Raw genomic sequence first — 15,696 nt, forward strand, 5'->3', positions numbered from 1 at the left:
GCCGGTAGATGTGCGGTTTGCACTCCGCGCAGACTTGGCAGTCCCTGGTCATTGCCTTGACTGCCTCGGTGGAGAAGGGCAGATTGCGGGCCTTAATGAAGTGGGTAAGCCGGGCAACCCCCGGGTGACAGAGGTCATTGTGGATAGCCCAAAGTCGGTCATCTTGCACGCTGGCGCATGTGCCACGGGACAGGGCATCTGGGGGCTCGTTGAGCTCCCCAGGACGATACTTGATATCGTAATTGTAAGTGGAGAGTTCGATCCTCCACCTCAAGATTTTGTCATTTTTTAATTTTGCCCCGCTGTGCGTTGTCAAACATGAAGGCGACCGACAGCTGGTCGGTGACGAGGGTGAACCTCCTACCGGCTAGGTAGTGCCTTCAGTGCCGCATGGCTTCCACTATGGCTTGTGCTTCCTTCTCGACCGAGAGGTGTCGAATTTTGGAAGCGTGGCGGGTCCCAGAGAAGAATGCTACTGGCCTGCCCGCCTGGTTGAGTGTGGCGGCCAGTGCGACGTCTGACGCATCGCTCTCTACCTGATAGGGGATGGACTTGTCCACCGCATGCATTGCGGCCTTGGTGATATCGGCCTTGATGCGGCTGAAGGCCGAGCGGGCCTCATCCGTCAGGGGAAAACTGGTGGTTTGAATAAGTGGGCGGGCTTTGTCCGCATAGTTGGGGACCCACTGGGCGTAGTATGAAAACAGCCCCAGGCATCGTTTTAGGGCCTTGAGGCTGTGGGGAGGGGGGAGTTCTGTGAGGGGGAGCATACAGTCGGGGTCGGGCCCTAGGACTCCGTTCTCCACGACGTAGCCGAGGATGGCCAGTCGGGTAGTGCGGAAGACGCACTTTTCTTTGTTGTATGTAGGGATTGGACGGCCTGGAGGAACCTCTGAAGGTTGGCGTCATGGTCCTGCTGATCATGGCTGCAGATGGTCACATTGTCCAAGTACGGGTATGTAGCCCGCAAAACATACTGGTCCACCATTCGGTCCATTGTTCTCTGAAAGACCGAGACCCCGTTAGTGACGCCGAAGGGGACTCTGAGGAAGTGGAAGTGTTGGACGGCTGCTTCAAAGGCAGTGTAGTGGCAATCTTCCGGGCGGATTGGGAGCTGGTGGTAGGCCATCTTCAGATCGACCGTTGAGAACACACGGTACTGCGCGATGTGGTTGACCATATCTGCTATGCGGGGGAGGGGGTACGCATCCAGTTGCGGGAACCGGTTAATTGTCTGGCTGTAGTCCACAACCATCCAATTCTTTTCCCCGGTCCAAACGATCACCACTTGCGCTCTCCAGGGGCCGTTGCTGGCCTCGATGATCCCTTCACTCAACAGTCGCTGGACCTCCGACTTGATAAACGTCATGTCTAGCGAACTGTACCGCCTGCTCCTGGTGGCGATGGGCTTACAGTCAGGAGTGAGTTTCGCAAAGTGTGAAGGGGGGGAGACCTTGAGGGTCGCTAGGCTGCACACCGTGAGGGAGGCAAGGGTCCGCCGAACTGTAATGTCAGGCTTCGGTGATTACATTGAAAGTCCAATCCGAGCAGTAGGGGGACACAGAGGTCGGGAGGATGTAGAGATTAAAACGAGCGTACTCCGCGCCCTGCATCGCGAGATTGGCGATACAGTACCCCCGGATCTGAATTGAATGGGACCCGGAGGCAAGGGAGATTGTTTGGGAGGCTGGGGAGGTGTGGAGGGAGCAGCGCCTTATCGTGTCGGGGTGGACAAAGCTCTCCGTGCTCCCGGAGTCGAAAAGACAGGGGTCTCGTGCCCGTTGGGCCGGACGACCATCATGGAGTTCTTCAGGTGTTTTGGCTGCGACTGGTCGAGAGTGACTGCGCCCAGCTGTGGGTAGCCTGTGTGGTCGGTGGAATCACAAGATGGCGGCCCCAATGCATCTCAGGTGTCAGGCTGGAGCGAAGATGGCGACCAAGATGGCCGCCCCCATCGGTCGCACGTGTTGGTCGGTGCCGGAGCCGGCGGCCAAGATGGCCGCCCCCATGACACACGTGTCGGTCGGTGTTGGGGCCGGCGACCAAGATGGTGGCCCCCACGAGTCGCACGATGCTGATGACGCATCTGACCGGGGCGTTCCAGGCAGGCACACAGTCACATTGCGGGGTCTGTGGGGCTGCGAGTCCATGGGTCGGACTTGGTGTGTTTTCGATTTCTGAGCCTTAGGTCAGCCCAGACAGACTCTAGCGAAGTGCCCCTTTTTCCCACAGTCGCTGCATGTTGCTGTGCGGGCTGGGCAACGCTGCCGGGGGTGTTGACCCTGGCCGCAGAAGTAGCACTGCGGTTCCCCGGGCTGGGCTGGCAGCCGCGCGGCGCAGGCCTGCGACGTAGTCGGGTGCCGCGACGAGGGTGTCCACGAGGGGTTCGGCAGGCTCACTGGGAACGCACTGAGGTTCTGGTAGGTCTCTCTAGCGAGGTAGCTAGCTTTACCGTGTCCCACAGGTCGGAGGTCCCGTTTTCCAGCAGGCGCTGCCTGATGTAGTTTGAGCGGACCCCCGGCACATAGGTGTCCCGGATCTGTGAGTTCATGTGTTCCTCCACCGTCACATCTCGATAGCTGCAGTTCCTCGTGAGTAGAGTCAGGGTTTCCAGATACTCATCCAGCGATTCTCCGGCGCGTTGACGGCACATAGTGAGGAGGTGTCTGGCGAACACCTCATTTACGGGCTTCACGAAGTGTGCCTTGAGGGTTGCGACCGCCGCCTCGTACGTGGCCGCGTTCTCAATCATTACTGAGATTCGATTGCTCGATTGAGGGTCTCCGTGGGAGGTGTTGTGGAGGAGTCGAGGTAGGCCTCAAAGCATTGAAGTCAATGTTCGAATATCTCTTTGGCTTCGGACGAGCCGGTGTCGAGTTCGAGCCTGTTTGGCTTTAGAGCAGCTTCCATAGTGCTGACTATGACTAATAAATTGATATACCTTCAATTCACCGGGAGGCAGAGAGAGCGAATGAACATTAGGCTTTATTAGTCATGAACCTGTCTCGCCAGAGTCGGTTGTACAGATGAATGCTGCCCACAGGCGGCCGGTCTATATATGGCCCCGGTGAGGGCGGAGCCAGAGGCGGAGCCCACCGGGGTTATAGTACAGTACCTGGAAGCAGCTCGTATTACCACTTCCAGGTCATAGGTTACAGTATCATGCATACCTTAGGTGAATACATTCACCACAGCAAGCAACAGCGCCGCTCCCGATAGCCCCGGGGAAATACTCAGGGAGTCCGGTAATAATAGCTTCATTGAGAATTTGGAGTCAGTTTTGCCAACACTTCAGGTTGGGGGCAGGGTCAAGGGAAATGCCGATTCGGGGGAACCACAGATTTGAGCCAGGGAGGTGGGATGAAAATCTTCGGAAATGGGAGGAGAAGGGGATTAAGACACTGATAGATTTGTTTCTTTGGGGTCGGTTTGCAGGATTGAAGGAGCTGGAAGCGAAGTATGGGCTGGAGCAGGGGGAAATGTTTAGATACATGCAGGTTCGAGATTTTGCCAGATACAGAGCTTCCCAGCGGAACCGGCCTCCACATTGCTGCAGGAGGTGCTGACGACAGGGGGACTGGAGAAGGGGGTAGTGTCAGCAGTTTACGGAGCTATTTTGGAAGAGGAGAAGGCACCACTGGAAGGGATCAAAGCAAAGTGGGAGGAAGAGTTGGGAGAGGATATGAAGGAGGGGTTCTGGTGTGAGGTGCTCCGGAGAGTGAATGCCTCCACCTCGTGCGCGAGGTTGGGGCTGGTACAGCTGAAGGTAGTATACAGAGCACACCTCACAAGGGCGAGGATGAGCCGATTCTTTGAAGGAGTAGAAGATGTGTGTGAACGTTGCCGGGGGCCGGGGGGGGGGGAGGGGGGGCGCTAATCACGCTCATATGTTTTGGTCTTGTCCAAAGCTAGAGGATTACAGGAAGGAGGTTTTTAGGGTCATTTCTAAAGTGGTGCACTTGAAACTGGACTCGGGCCCCCGGGAGGCCATATTCGGGGTGTTGGACCAGCCAGGGTTGGAAACGGGTGTGGAGGCAGATGTTGTCGCCTTCTGCTCGTTGATCGCCCGAAGGCGGATCCTGATAGGTTGGAGAGCAACCTCTCCACCCTGTGCCCTGGTGTAACGGGGGGACCTGTTGGAATTCTTGACTCTTGAGAAGGTTAAGTTTGAACTGAGGGGAAGAATGGAGGGGTTCTACAATACTTTCAAGAACTGGATAACATTGAACATTAGTTGGGGTGTATGGGTTGGAGGGTTGGGGGGAGGGGGGGCTGTGTGTGCTAATGGCGACTATGGGTGATCCCTAATTCCTTTTTGTCATTTGTTTGTGTGAACATGTGGGCTAATGTTTGGGGTTTGGTGGGAGGATGGGATCGTTGTTATTGATATGGGGATTGACATATTTGTTACTGATTATTGTTTATTGTTGGTGGGTGTAAATTTGGGAGAAAATGTGAAAAAGGGGGAGAATAAAAAAATATTTTTTAAAAAAGGAAAGTGCCACATGGGGAATGCTCACTGCAAAATTTTAATGTACAAACCTTTCTGCTGCTGATCTCTTACAGCTTTGTTGTTGCTCCAGATATTTTTATAATTGATTTAGCAAATTATTTGACTTATTCTGAAGAATTATTGCAGAAAAATAGCAGCCTCGAGAAAAGTAATAGGTGATTTAATCTCATTGTTCATTGTGAACTCTTTCTTGTTATATTCACAATAAGCTGCTACATTTGCCTACCGAATAGTCACTGCTTCTCTTGACTCTCACTTTACTGTGTCAGGTTCATTCATTTACTCTTGTTTGATTGGGGGATGGGGTTTGGCGGTGGGTGGAGGAAGGCTGTATTTCCTGGTCTATGAGTTTACTGCAGGAAAGGATTATTGCAGTGTATGAGGGCTATGAATTTCCACTAAATGGTCAGCAAGGTTTTTCCTAAGTGGAGGCTCTGCAGAGTGGACCATGTCACCAATTCTTTTGCTTCCAGTAGATTCGTAAGAAAGTGCCAAAGGCTGAAATTGCATGTCGCATTCATTCATTTTTGGGTATGTGCAAGGAGAATAAAGTCGTATATGATTGATTATGATAACAAGGATAATGGCAATGCTTTGACAGATTACTTTTTCATGAAATGATTATGAAGCTTTTGTTTCTGGCACCTCAGAGTGAGGATACTTAAAAATACTTTTGCTATTGTTGTCAGAGGTAGAAAACAGTGAGGGAGAAATTTAATGTTGGCAACGGGAGTATGATCCATCGACTGGAGATCTGGCGAGAGCCCGGCTTTGCCTATTTTCAGAAATGCCCGCTGCTTTAAGTGCCATTTAGTAGTGGTGGTGGGCCTTTTTCCGGGATCAGCAACCCAGGTTGGTAGCACTACCGGGGAGTTGGTGACTCCTGCTGGTAGTGCACCCACTCGAGGCCCAAAATTGCTGAGCTCCCCCACCCTCCTGATGGCACGTATTTTGATCAGGCCTATGTACCTAAGAACGAACAGCTCCACAGAGACCTACAAGCAATCCAACATGGTTTGCTTTTCAGGCTTCCATATTGGTGAGTTTCCTACCCACCACTGGGTGAATTCCAGCAGCAGTGGGAAGAGGCCCTTCAGTGGTCAATAATTGCCACTTAATTGGGGCTGAGCTGGGAAGGTGGCTGGTCCCTATATGCCATCCCCCAGCCCGATTAAATGGCCCACCATCAAACCTATCACAGGAGAGGGCATTAAATTCCACCTCAAGTCTGCAGGAGCACAGAATACTGTAAACAAAAATAGAGTGAGGGTAAGATTGGTTGGTCACGTCAAACTGGCAATAATGAGTGTGCTAGTTTTGTGTCCCATCTGATTTTCTTTATCATTGAAGTTGATTGGCTGTCACCCATTTTGTGTCGTCCCCGTCCCCCCCAAGCCATTTTCAGCACCGCAGTATGGGTACTGGACTGTATGGTCAACAATTTTAGCATAAATTAGATGCAAAATTATTATAGATATAAATTAAGGAGGCTGAGAGGGAATATGAAAGAATGCTGAGGACCAACATAAATGGAAGTAGCAATGGCTTTTATCAGCCTGAAGTACAAGAATAGACAAAGTTGCCTTATATGTGAAGGGAACAATCTGTACTTGAGAATGAGGGAAAAATCATTCACTGGTGGCAGTGAATACCTCCTTTCACTAGCTTCCTTATACTTATAGGTAGGCCATCCTGTTTCTTGGGCATTTATGGCTGTTTGTTCTCTGGTAATAATTACACCCGTTGTCGATATTTCAGTCACAATGTGCTGCTTCTTTTTGTAATTTTAAAATACATTACCTGATGTTTATGCCTCTTTCTGACAGACTCTCCACTTGATGAAGCAATTTCCTTTGAATGAACAGTTAAATTCAGGTAGCGTATTAGTTTCAATTTTATACTTCCATTTTTTTAGAAGGTTAAAAAGCTTCTGTATCTTTGATTGATTCATTTCTTTTCCTGTGTCCTCCAAATAATCTCTTTTGTCCATTCAGTACAGAGGGTGTCTGACAGGATGACAATTCTGCCTGTCCAAAGAAAGCACCCTTGCCTCTAAATAAGGACAACACTTAACCAAACAATGATATCTGCTTTCTTTTTTCTTTCAGAGATGTTGACCTCTCCAGATTGCCCATTCACTCAAAATATTTCAGTTCTTTAATTCTATACAATGTCCTGGCTCCAATGCATGGTTGCTTTTCTCTTTGCTACCTCTTTCTTTTAAAAACAATGTTTTCCAATTAAGGGGCAATTTAACGTAGCCAATCCACCTACCCTGTGTCATGATATGCAATCATGCAACCAATAAACACTCAGAATAGGACACAACCAATGGGCAGTCAGGACACTCAGAGGTGGCATCACCACAAGGGGGCATGACATAAACACTATAAAAGGGATGAGGCACTCACACCCTGTCTCTTTCCACAGACAGACATCTAGAGAGTTAGACAGGTTGATCAGCAGCATCACACCCCAGCACGTGGCTTAGAGCAAGCTGGTACAGTTAGACTGAGTTACTACAGTTAGATTAGCAGAGAGTCGAACTCATTTGAGAACTGTGTTAATAGCTCAATAAACACGTTGAACTCATTTCAGAGTCTGGAGCATCCTTTAGTTAAGACTGCATCAAGTAGCAGCCTGTGTTATCCGAAGCAGCATAACACAACATGATACCAGGAGTGACTTTTCAATCTATTTAGTTCAACTCAGCAAGATCCGTGACAACCAGCAACTGAATAGAGGCACAATGGACAAGATTCAGGCTCCTCATCAGCTCAGGTACACCGGCAATCTTAGTGCCAACTGGTGATCATTCAAGCAGAAATTTCAACTATACGTGGAAGCATCCGACCTCAATGGCGCGACCGATGCACGGAAGATAGCTCTTCTACTCACCACTGCGGGTGACCATGCGATAGAGATCTTGAACTCCTTTCACTTTTCCGAAGGGCAGGACAAAACAAAGTACCAAACCATCCTGGACAAATTCGACAGCCACTGCTACATCTTCAAGCAGAGGATGCAAGGTAAAGACGAATGCTTCACCTCCTATCTAACTAACCTTAGACTGCTTACGCAATCCTGAAACTTCGGTGATATCACTGACTCCATGATCAGAGGCCAACTCATTTTTGGAGTCCACTCTGATCCTCTGCGAGAGCAATTGTTGAAAATCAAGCACATGACCCTGCCAGTTGCAATTGAAACGTATACTGTGCATGAGCATTCTAAAAATCGCTATTCACAGTACAAAACGGCAGAAAGTGAAAAACAAGCCTCCCACGAGGTGGAGAGTGTTCAGGCCATCTCCTGGATGCAGCGCCTCCACATTGACGAAAGCGGCCATTTTGCACGCTCTTCCCAGGGCCTGACGCATGCACAATGCGATCGGGAACACGAAACGGCCGAAAACCGCACTGCGCAGGTGCTGACATCCAATAACCGCACTGCGCATGTGCAAGGACGCACTGAGCGTCATGATGTGTGCGAACTGCGGCACCGCCCATTTTTTAAAAAACTGCCCTGCAAGAGGCAAATGCTGTTTAAACTGTGGGAAACCAAACCACTATGCAGCCCTGTGCAGATCTGCACCACCAGTCAGGAGCCAGCGCTCCCTATTACGACAGCTGCGCATTAGAAGTGTGCAACACCAAATGCATGACTCTGATCCAGGCAGTGCGACAGATCCAGATGATGAATACCTGGACAACACTTACCGAGTGGGCATTATTACAAAGTGCGAATACGCCGCACCGGACACATCGCGAGTCCAACCATTCCTGTCCGTGGATTCTGAGGATGAATGCCATGCAGTGATGAAGGTCAACCACTGCCCCCACCCAGTTCAAACTGGACACAGGTGCCTCCGCCAACCTGATTTTGCAGGTGGACTTCAAGAGAATCAAGAAGCCCCCCCACAATCCTTCCAGCTGTCTGCAAACTCCTGGACTACAATGGAAACGCAATCAAGGCACTGGGGTCCTGCCACCTGCAGGTGTCCAGCCGACACACACAAGCAAGTTTACGCTTGGAGATTGTTAAACCAGACAGGACGTCCCTGCTAGGTGCGCATGCCTGCAAGCAACTGAAGCTCATTCAAAGGGTCTACACCATGACGCCGTCCCTTTCGGATCTTCAGGCCAGCATTGACGACATCCTAACCCAGTACCCAGATGTATTTAGCGAGATGGGCATGCTGCCGTACGGGTACAAGAATATACTGCGGCCTGATGCCAAGCACCATGACGAGTCCCTGCTCCACTGAGGGAGCGCCTGAAGGCAGAGCTCACGAGTCTACAAAAAAAAAGCATCATCTCCAAGGTCACTGAACCAACCAACTGGGTCAGCTCGATGGTGTGCGTAAAGAAGCCTTCGGGGGACCTACGCATCTGCATTGACCCCCAAGGATCTAAACAAAAACATTATGCAGGAGCATTACCCCATCCCGAAGAGGGAGGAAATCACGAGTGAGATGGCACACTTGCACTTCTTCACAAAATTGGACACATCCCAAGGATTTTGGCAAATCCAATTTGAAGAATCCAGCAGAAAGCTCTGCACCTTCAACACACCCTTGGCAGCTTCTGCTACAACCAAATGCCATTTGGCATCATCTCGGCATCAGAGATTTTCTATCGCATCATGGAACAGATGATGGAGCGAATAGAAGGGGTTCATGTCTACGTTGACGACATCATAATCTGGTCCACAACCCCAGAGGAACATGTGTCATGACTCAAGAAAGTATTCCGATGAATACATGAACATGGCCTCAAGCTAAACAGGTCCAAGTGCTGTTTTGGAACATCCACGCTGAAGTTCCTGGGCGATCAAATTTCGCGACACGGTGTGTGCCCAGACACAGACAAAATTAAAGCCGTTGAGGCAATGAAAGTCTCCGAGGACAAGAAGGCAGTAGTGCGCTTCCTGGGAATGGTCAATTTCCTTGGCAAGTTCAACCCGAATTTGGCCACACACACCACGGCCCTACGCAACCCGGTGAAAAAATCAACCGCCTTTGAGTGGAAGGCAGAGCACCGAACAGAGTGGCTGGAGCTGAAAGCCAAGCTCATCACTGCACCCGTCCTTGCATTCTTTGACCCAGACCGAGAGACCAAGATATCCACAGATGCGAGTCAGGATGGCATTCGGGCGGTGTTGCTTCAAAGAGACGACACGTCATCCTGGGTACCAGTAGCATACGCGTCATGGGCAATGACACCCACTGAGACCAGATATGCGCAGATTGAGAAGGAGTGTTTAGGTCTTCTCACCGGCATCGTCAAATTTCATGATTATGTTTACGACTTGCCAACATTTACTGTTGAGACGGATCTTAGGCCTCTGGTCCACATCATCCAAAAGGACCTGAACGACATGACGCCTCGTTTGTAGAGAATTCTACTCAAACTCTGGAGGTATGATTTCAATTTGGTGTACACACCTGGCAAGGAGCTCATCATTGCCGATGCATTGTCCCGCTCCGTCAACTCACCCAGTGAACCACTGGAGATCATCCAGCACATTGAATTGCAGGTACAACTGTGTGCAAGCACTCTCCCGTCAACAGATGAGAAGATCGTTCTCATCCGAGAAGAGACGGCCAAAGACCCCCTGTTGCAGCGAGTCATCCACAACCTCAGTAATGGCTGGCAGAAAGGGCAATGCCCTCAATTCTATAACGTCAAGGACGACCTGACGCTGATCGATGGCATCCTGCTCAAGCTGGACAGGATAGTCATCCCGCTACGTCTCCAGAGCATGGTGCTGCGGCAGATTCATGAGGGACTCCTGGGCGTAGAAAAGTGCAGACGCAGGGCCCTGTCAGAGGTTCCAACCAGCGCAGAACAAGGAGACTCTCCAACCACATGACCTAGAGACCTCTCCGTGATCTAAGGTTGGCATTGACCTATTCCACGCGAATGGTCGCGACTATATCTTAATCACCGATTACTTTTCGAATTATTCTGAGATGCTGAAGCTGCCAGACCTCACCTCACGGACCGTCATCAAAGCTTGTAAAAAGACATTCTCACGGCATGGCATCCCGAACACCGTCATGAGCGACAATGTCCCGTACTTCCACAGTCGAGAATGGTCCACATTTGCCAAGAGCTACAATTTCAGACATATCACCTCCGGTCCGCACTATCCGCAGTCCAATGGCAAAGTCGACAAAGGAGTGCACATCGTTAAGCAGCTCATCCGCAAAACCTCGGACTCCGCTTTCGACATACACCTTGCACTACCTGCATACCAGGCAACTCCCTTGACCACTGGCATGTTGCCAGCTCAACTGCTGATGAACAGGGACCTGTGGACGATGCTTCCAGCCATACACCTGCCCAACCTTGATCACCTCCCGGTGCTGCAGAAGATGCAGCAGCTTCGCGACAGCCAGAAGCAGGGCTATGACACACATGCCACCGATCTGGACGTGCTATCCCCCGCAGACACAGTCAGGATCAAGATACCGGATGGTGGGTGGTCTGCTCCGGCTGTCGTTGTTCGACAGGCCGCGCCCAGATCCTATGTTATACGTATGGCTGATGGCTCCATTGTGCGAAGGAATCGAAGGGCATTGCGAAAAGTTGCTTGCCCACAACCACTTTCCCCTCCATTTCCACATGTCGAATTGCCACCTCCAGACACCTCAAACCACAAGGCCACCAGTCGTGCCTCCCACTCGCCTGTCAAGACACCGTCATCCCCTCCACCACCTCTCCGGCGGTCGACGAGGATCAGACGCAAGCCTCAGAGACTGGGCTTATGAGCATTTGTTTTGTTTGTTCTATTCTGTATTCCTCAGTAAGTGACATTAGACAGACACATTCACATGTATATACATCAAAAACAAAAGGGGGGGAGATGTCATGATATGCAAATGCAACCAATGAACACTCAGAATAGGACACAACCAATGGGCAGTCAGGACACTCAGAGGTGGCATCACCACAAGGGGGCATGACATAAACACTATAAAAGGGATGAGGCACTCACACACTGGCTCTTTCCACAGACAGACATCTAGAGAGTTAGACAGGGTTGATCAGCAGCATCACACCCCAGCACGTGGCTTAGAGCAAGCTGGTACAGTTAGACTGAGTTACTACAGTTAGATTAGCAGACAGTCAAACTCATTTGAGAACTGTGTTAATAGTTCAATAAACACGTTGAACTCATTTCAGAGTCTGGAGCATCCTTTAGTTAAGACTGCATCAAGAAGCAGCCTGTGTTATCCGAAGTAGCATAACACAGCACCCTGCACATCTTTGGATTGTGGGGGTGAGACCTATACAGACACGGGGAGAATGTGCAAACTCCACACAGACAGTGACCCGGGGTTGGGATTGAACCCAGATTCTCAGCACCATGAGGCAACAGTGTTAACCGTTGTGCCACCTTGCTGCTCGTTTGCTACCTCTTTCACCCTAGAAGGTCACCAACTAATTTCTCCACAACTACTTCCGTGATTGACTGGCAGGACATGATGACTCCCATATCAGTTTTCAAAATTGGATCGCTTGCATATTTAGTAGCCCACAGCCTACATATCATTTGCTTGAACTATAGGCATCATAGTGAAAAACCTTTTATAAGGGTCTCCACCAGAGAATTGAGGGCAGATGGGCGACACGGTAGCACAGTGGGCGGCACAGTAGCACAGTGGCTGGCACTGTTCCTTAACAGTGCCAGCGTCCTGGGTTTGATTCCAGGCTTGGGTCACTGTCTGTGTAGAGTCTGCATGTTCTCCCTATGCCTGCATGGGTTTCCTCCGGGTGCTCCGGTTTCCTCCCACAAGTACCGAAAGACGTGCTGTTAGGTCATTTGGACATTCTGAATTCTCCCTTTGTGTACCCGAACAGGTGCCGGAGTGTGACGACTAGGGGCTTTTCATTTAATTACAGTGTTAATGTAAACCTACTTGTGACAATAAAGATTATGATTAGATTTCTGCGAGAATTGTTCAGTTCAGAACCCGTCTTCCTTTTACAATGTTTGGAATTTTGTGCCTGCCGTGTAGAAGACCCTCCACTTTTGTTCAAGCTTCTGAGGTTTTCTGCACTTGTTGAATTAACTGTATGCCCCACTGTCACACAGTGTGTGCTGGAAACTGGTTTGCAACATATCATTTTAACATACTGTTAGTTGTCAGGAAACTTGTCAACAGTTGCATAAAGTATTTCCTGTTATAAAATTGTGCATGATGCTAGACAGTGTGTGTAAATGATTCATGCACAGTAAATATGCAGCTCTTGCAATTTGTTCTTTTTGATTACAAAATATAACTTAAGGCTCTACCATTTTAATTTGTACACTGTATCGGTCATGTCGGTTACTATTGGGTAATAAAGTATTGCAGCAAGAGTTTGGGAAATAATCAAATTTAGTGCATTTATCAATCTCCTTTCTCTTGCAAAAGACTTTCCTTTTAGGCTCTCCATATTTGGGAGCCCATTTAGCAGATAGGAGCTATCAGGTCTGTAAGCTAGAAGGTCATCCCTCCATGCTTTGTTTATTACATAACAGTGCCTGCATCGGAGAAAATTTGATGGCTTTGTTGTCCCCCAATTAGTATCTAGAAAAGAGCATAGAAATATAGGAGCATTTGTGTGGTCGGTGAAGCTAGCCATCCCACACTGTTATTATGCAGCAGCAACGCGAGTGGTATTCTACACTAACAGGAGGCTGCCATCAAGGCAAAAGGATGTTCTGCCTATCACACAAATGAGTAATAGGTATATGAATTTCAGTGCCAGTGTGATGCCAGGTATGTAGGCCGTAAATCCCAACGACGAGCAGATTGTATCAAGCACCATGTCCCTTCGGCTGTTCACAATAGGCAAAGCACTGACTCTATTTGACAACACTTGCTGAACATTAAAATGGTTTCAAGAAGGAGATAGATATATTTCTGATTTTAAAAAAGCAGGTTGAAGGGATATGCGGAACAGGTAGGGAAGTGGATTTGAGACCAGGAAGAGATCAGCCATGATCTGATTGAATGGCGGAGCAGGCTCGAAGGGCTGAATTGCCTAATTCTGCTCCTAATTCCTAAGTTCCTATGTTCCTAAACAATCCTGATTGTCGTACGAATTACACTGAAAACCCATTGAAGATTATCAGTTGGGCTCACAATGTGGCTCACTTACACATGCTGGAAGCCACATATATTCGCACACAGGGTCCTGTCCTTTCCAGACCGAAGAAGCATGTCTACGCATCATGCCTTTTCCAACTAAACAAAAGCTTGGGGGTCTGCGAGTCCCTGGTTCATTTCCCATGGCAATGTCTTGACTAGTCAGAGTTGACATGCCTGGTGTGAATTTGAAACTAAAGCATGGTAGTTAGCAGTTAACTGTTCCCTGCTGCATTCTCCATGGCAACACCTCTACAAATCAGAGCCCATGGATTAGTCAACTAATCAGCACTCTTTTGTCATGCAGTATAAATTGGTGTTCCCTTTATCTTGCATAGCTGTCTTGGTAAGTGCAAGATAAAACTTTTGATAACATATCTCTTTTTTCAGAAATACTTACTTACTTCCACAGGGACCACCTATAATTTTGCCACAGTCCACTGGAACATTTTCCTTTGCGCCAGCTGTTCTCGGAGGTAAAACTTTAATTTACCCTCTCTTGACTGTGGATGTCTCAGTCCCTCATTCGGGCTACTTTTCCGATACTTCCAAACAAATCTGCTTGTTGTTTTCTTTGGCACAAGACTCTCTGAAGGGCCACTATAGATTTTCCCATTGATTCAGAGTAGGCAATAATCTCCAATCTTCTGTTCCCACGTACCAGTTAAACTGACACTAAAGTCCAGATTTTCGCCACAAGAAAATCTCAGAAATGGACAGAATTTCTAATCCCGTGCCCCTCCAAACTCAGCATTTCCCATCTTCGCGGGGGAGGGTCTGGAGCCAGGTTGGGGTTTGCGCATGTGTGATTTGCGGAAGAAGCTGGCCAGTTAAATCACCAGCTGCCACCACTGAAGTGGGATTTTGGAAGGACAGGAGTTTGAATCCAGAGGGTGAAAATTGGAAGAGGTAAGAGGAAGACCGAACTTGGTATCCCTTTGTTTGATAATATATAATCTTTATTAGTGTCACGAGTAGGCTTACATTAACACTGCAATGAAGTTACTGTGAAAATCCCCTAGTTGCCGCATTCCAGCGCCTGTTCGGGTACGCAGAGGGAGAATTCAGAATGTCCAATTCACCTAACAAGCATGTCTTTCGGGATTTGTGGGAGGAAACCGGAGCATCCGGAGGAAACCCACGCAGACATGGGGAGTATGTGCAGACTCCGCACAGACAGTGACCCAAGCCGAGAATCAAACCCAGGTCCCTCTTGTTGTGAAGCAACAGTGCTAACCACTGTGCTATCATGCCGCCCTGGGGCACCTTTGGGGAAATTAAGGCACCCGTTGAGACAGGACGGTCACCTTTTGAGATTGTTAAACTGAAGTGTCATAAAATTGCAGACACTTCAATTATCAATCTGCACTCATAGAACAAAGGATTTTTGGGGGAATGTTCAATGTCCTTTTGAATGTTGGACATATGACTGTATCTATTGCTGTTATTAGGAGGTAAATAATGAGATACTGTAGCCACAAAACATTAGAGGAATCAATATGTCTTGTAGAAAATACTATTGCTTTGGCCTGCAAGATCCAAATATTCACATAGTTAACTTATAGCTGATCAAATATTGAAGGGATGCTTTGAGGAATCCTTGAGGAATTCTAGATTGACATCAGTACGTTACCAAAAATGTTTCTGTCATGTTTCCTCTGTTTGGACAAACCAACTGAATTAACTAATTTTATTCTCTTCATAGACTCTGACCATCGGCGAATAAAGTACCTGGCCTACAACCTACAGATAGATCTTACAGTGGGAATGAAGTATACTAGCAGGTCATGAATTGTTAAAAGTAGATATTTGCACTGGGATGATGTGGTCAATTTGGATGGAACATCACCCCTTACTTCTGGGACCTGAATTTGAATAGAGCCTAAGGAGATAGGTGGAAAACCTCCATCAACCAGATGAAATGTGCCAAATGTGAAATGTGTTCGAGGTGATCTCGTCCCTGTTCCTGGAGGGCTTAACATAAATTTGCCCTTTATATGTTACCTACATTTAACTTGCTGGCCTTGCTCAGAGAGTCCAT

General features: G+C 48.6%; 1 protein-coding gene across 1 annotated transcript in view; it reads left to right on the forward strand.

The window, feature by feature from the left end:
* Positions 1–15,446, forward strand: part of LOC140427341 (uncharacterized) — a 73,863-nt gene extending 58,417 nt beyond the window's left edge. The window contains exons 7-8 of the mRNA XM_072512893.1: positions 6,340–6,388; positions 15,361–15,446. Of these exons, the coding sequence (XP_072368994.1) occupies positions 6,340–6,388; positions 15,361–15,446 (135 nt within the window). The remainder of the gene's footprint in view (positions 1–6,339; positions 6,389–15,360) is intronic.
* Positions 15,447–15,696: the final 250 nt, after the last annotated feature.

The sequence above is a fragment of the Scyliorhinus torazame genome, chromosome 7 (genome assembly GCF_047496885.1).
Source record: "Scyliorhinus torazame isolate Kashiwa2021f chromosome 7, sScyTor2.1, whole genome shotgun sequence".
Classification (NCBI taxonomy): domain Eukaryota; kingdom Metazoa; phylum Chordata; class Chondrichthyes; order Carcharhiniformes; family Scyliorhinidae; genus Scyliorhinus; species Scyliorhinus torazame.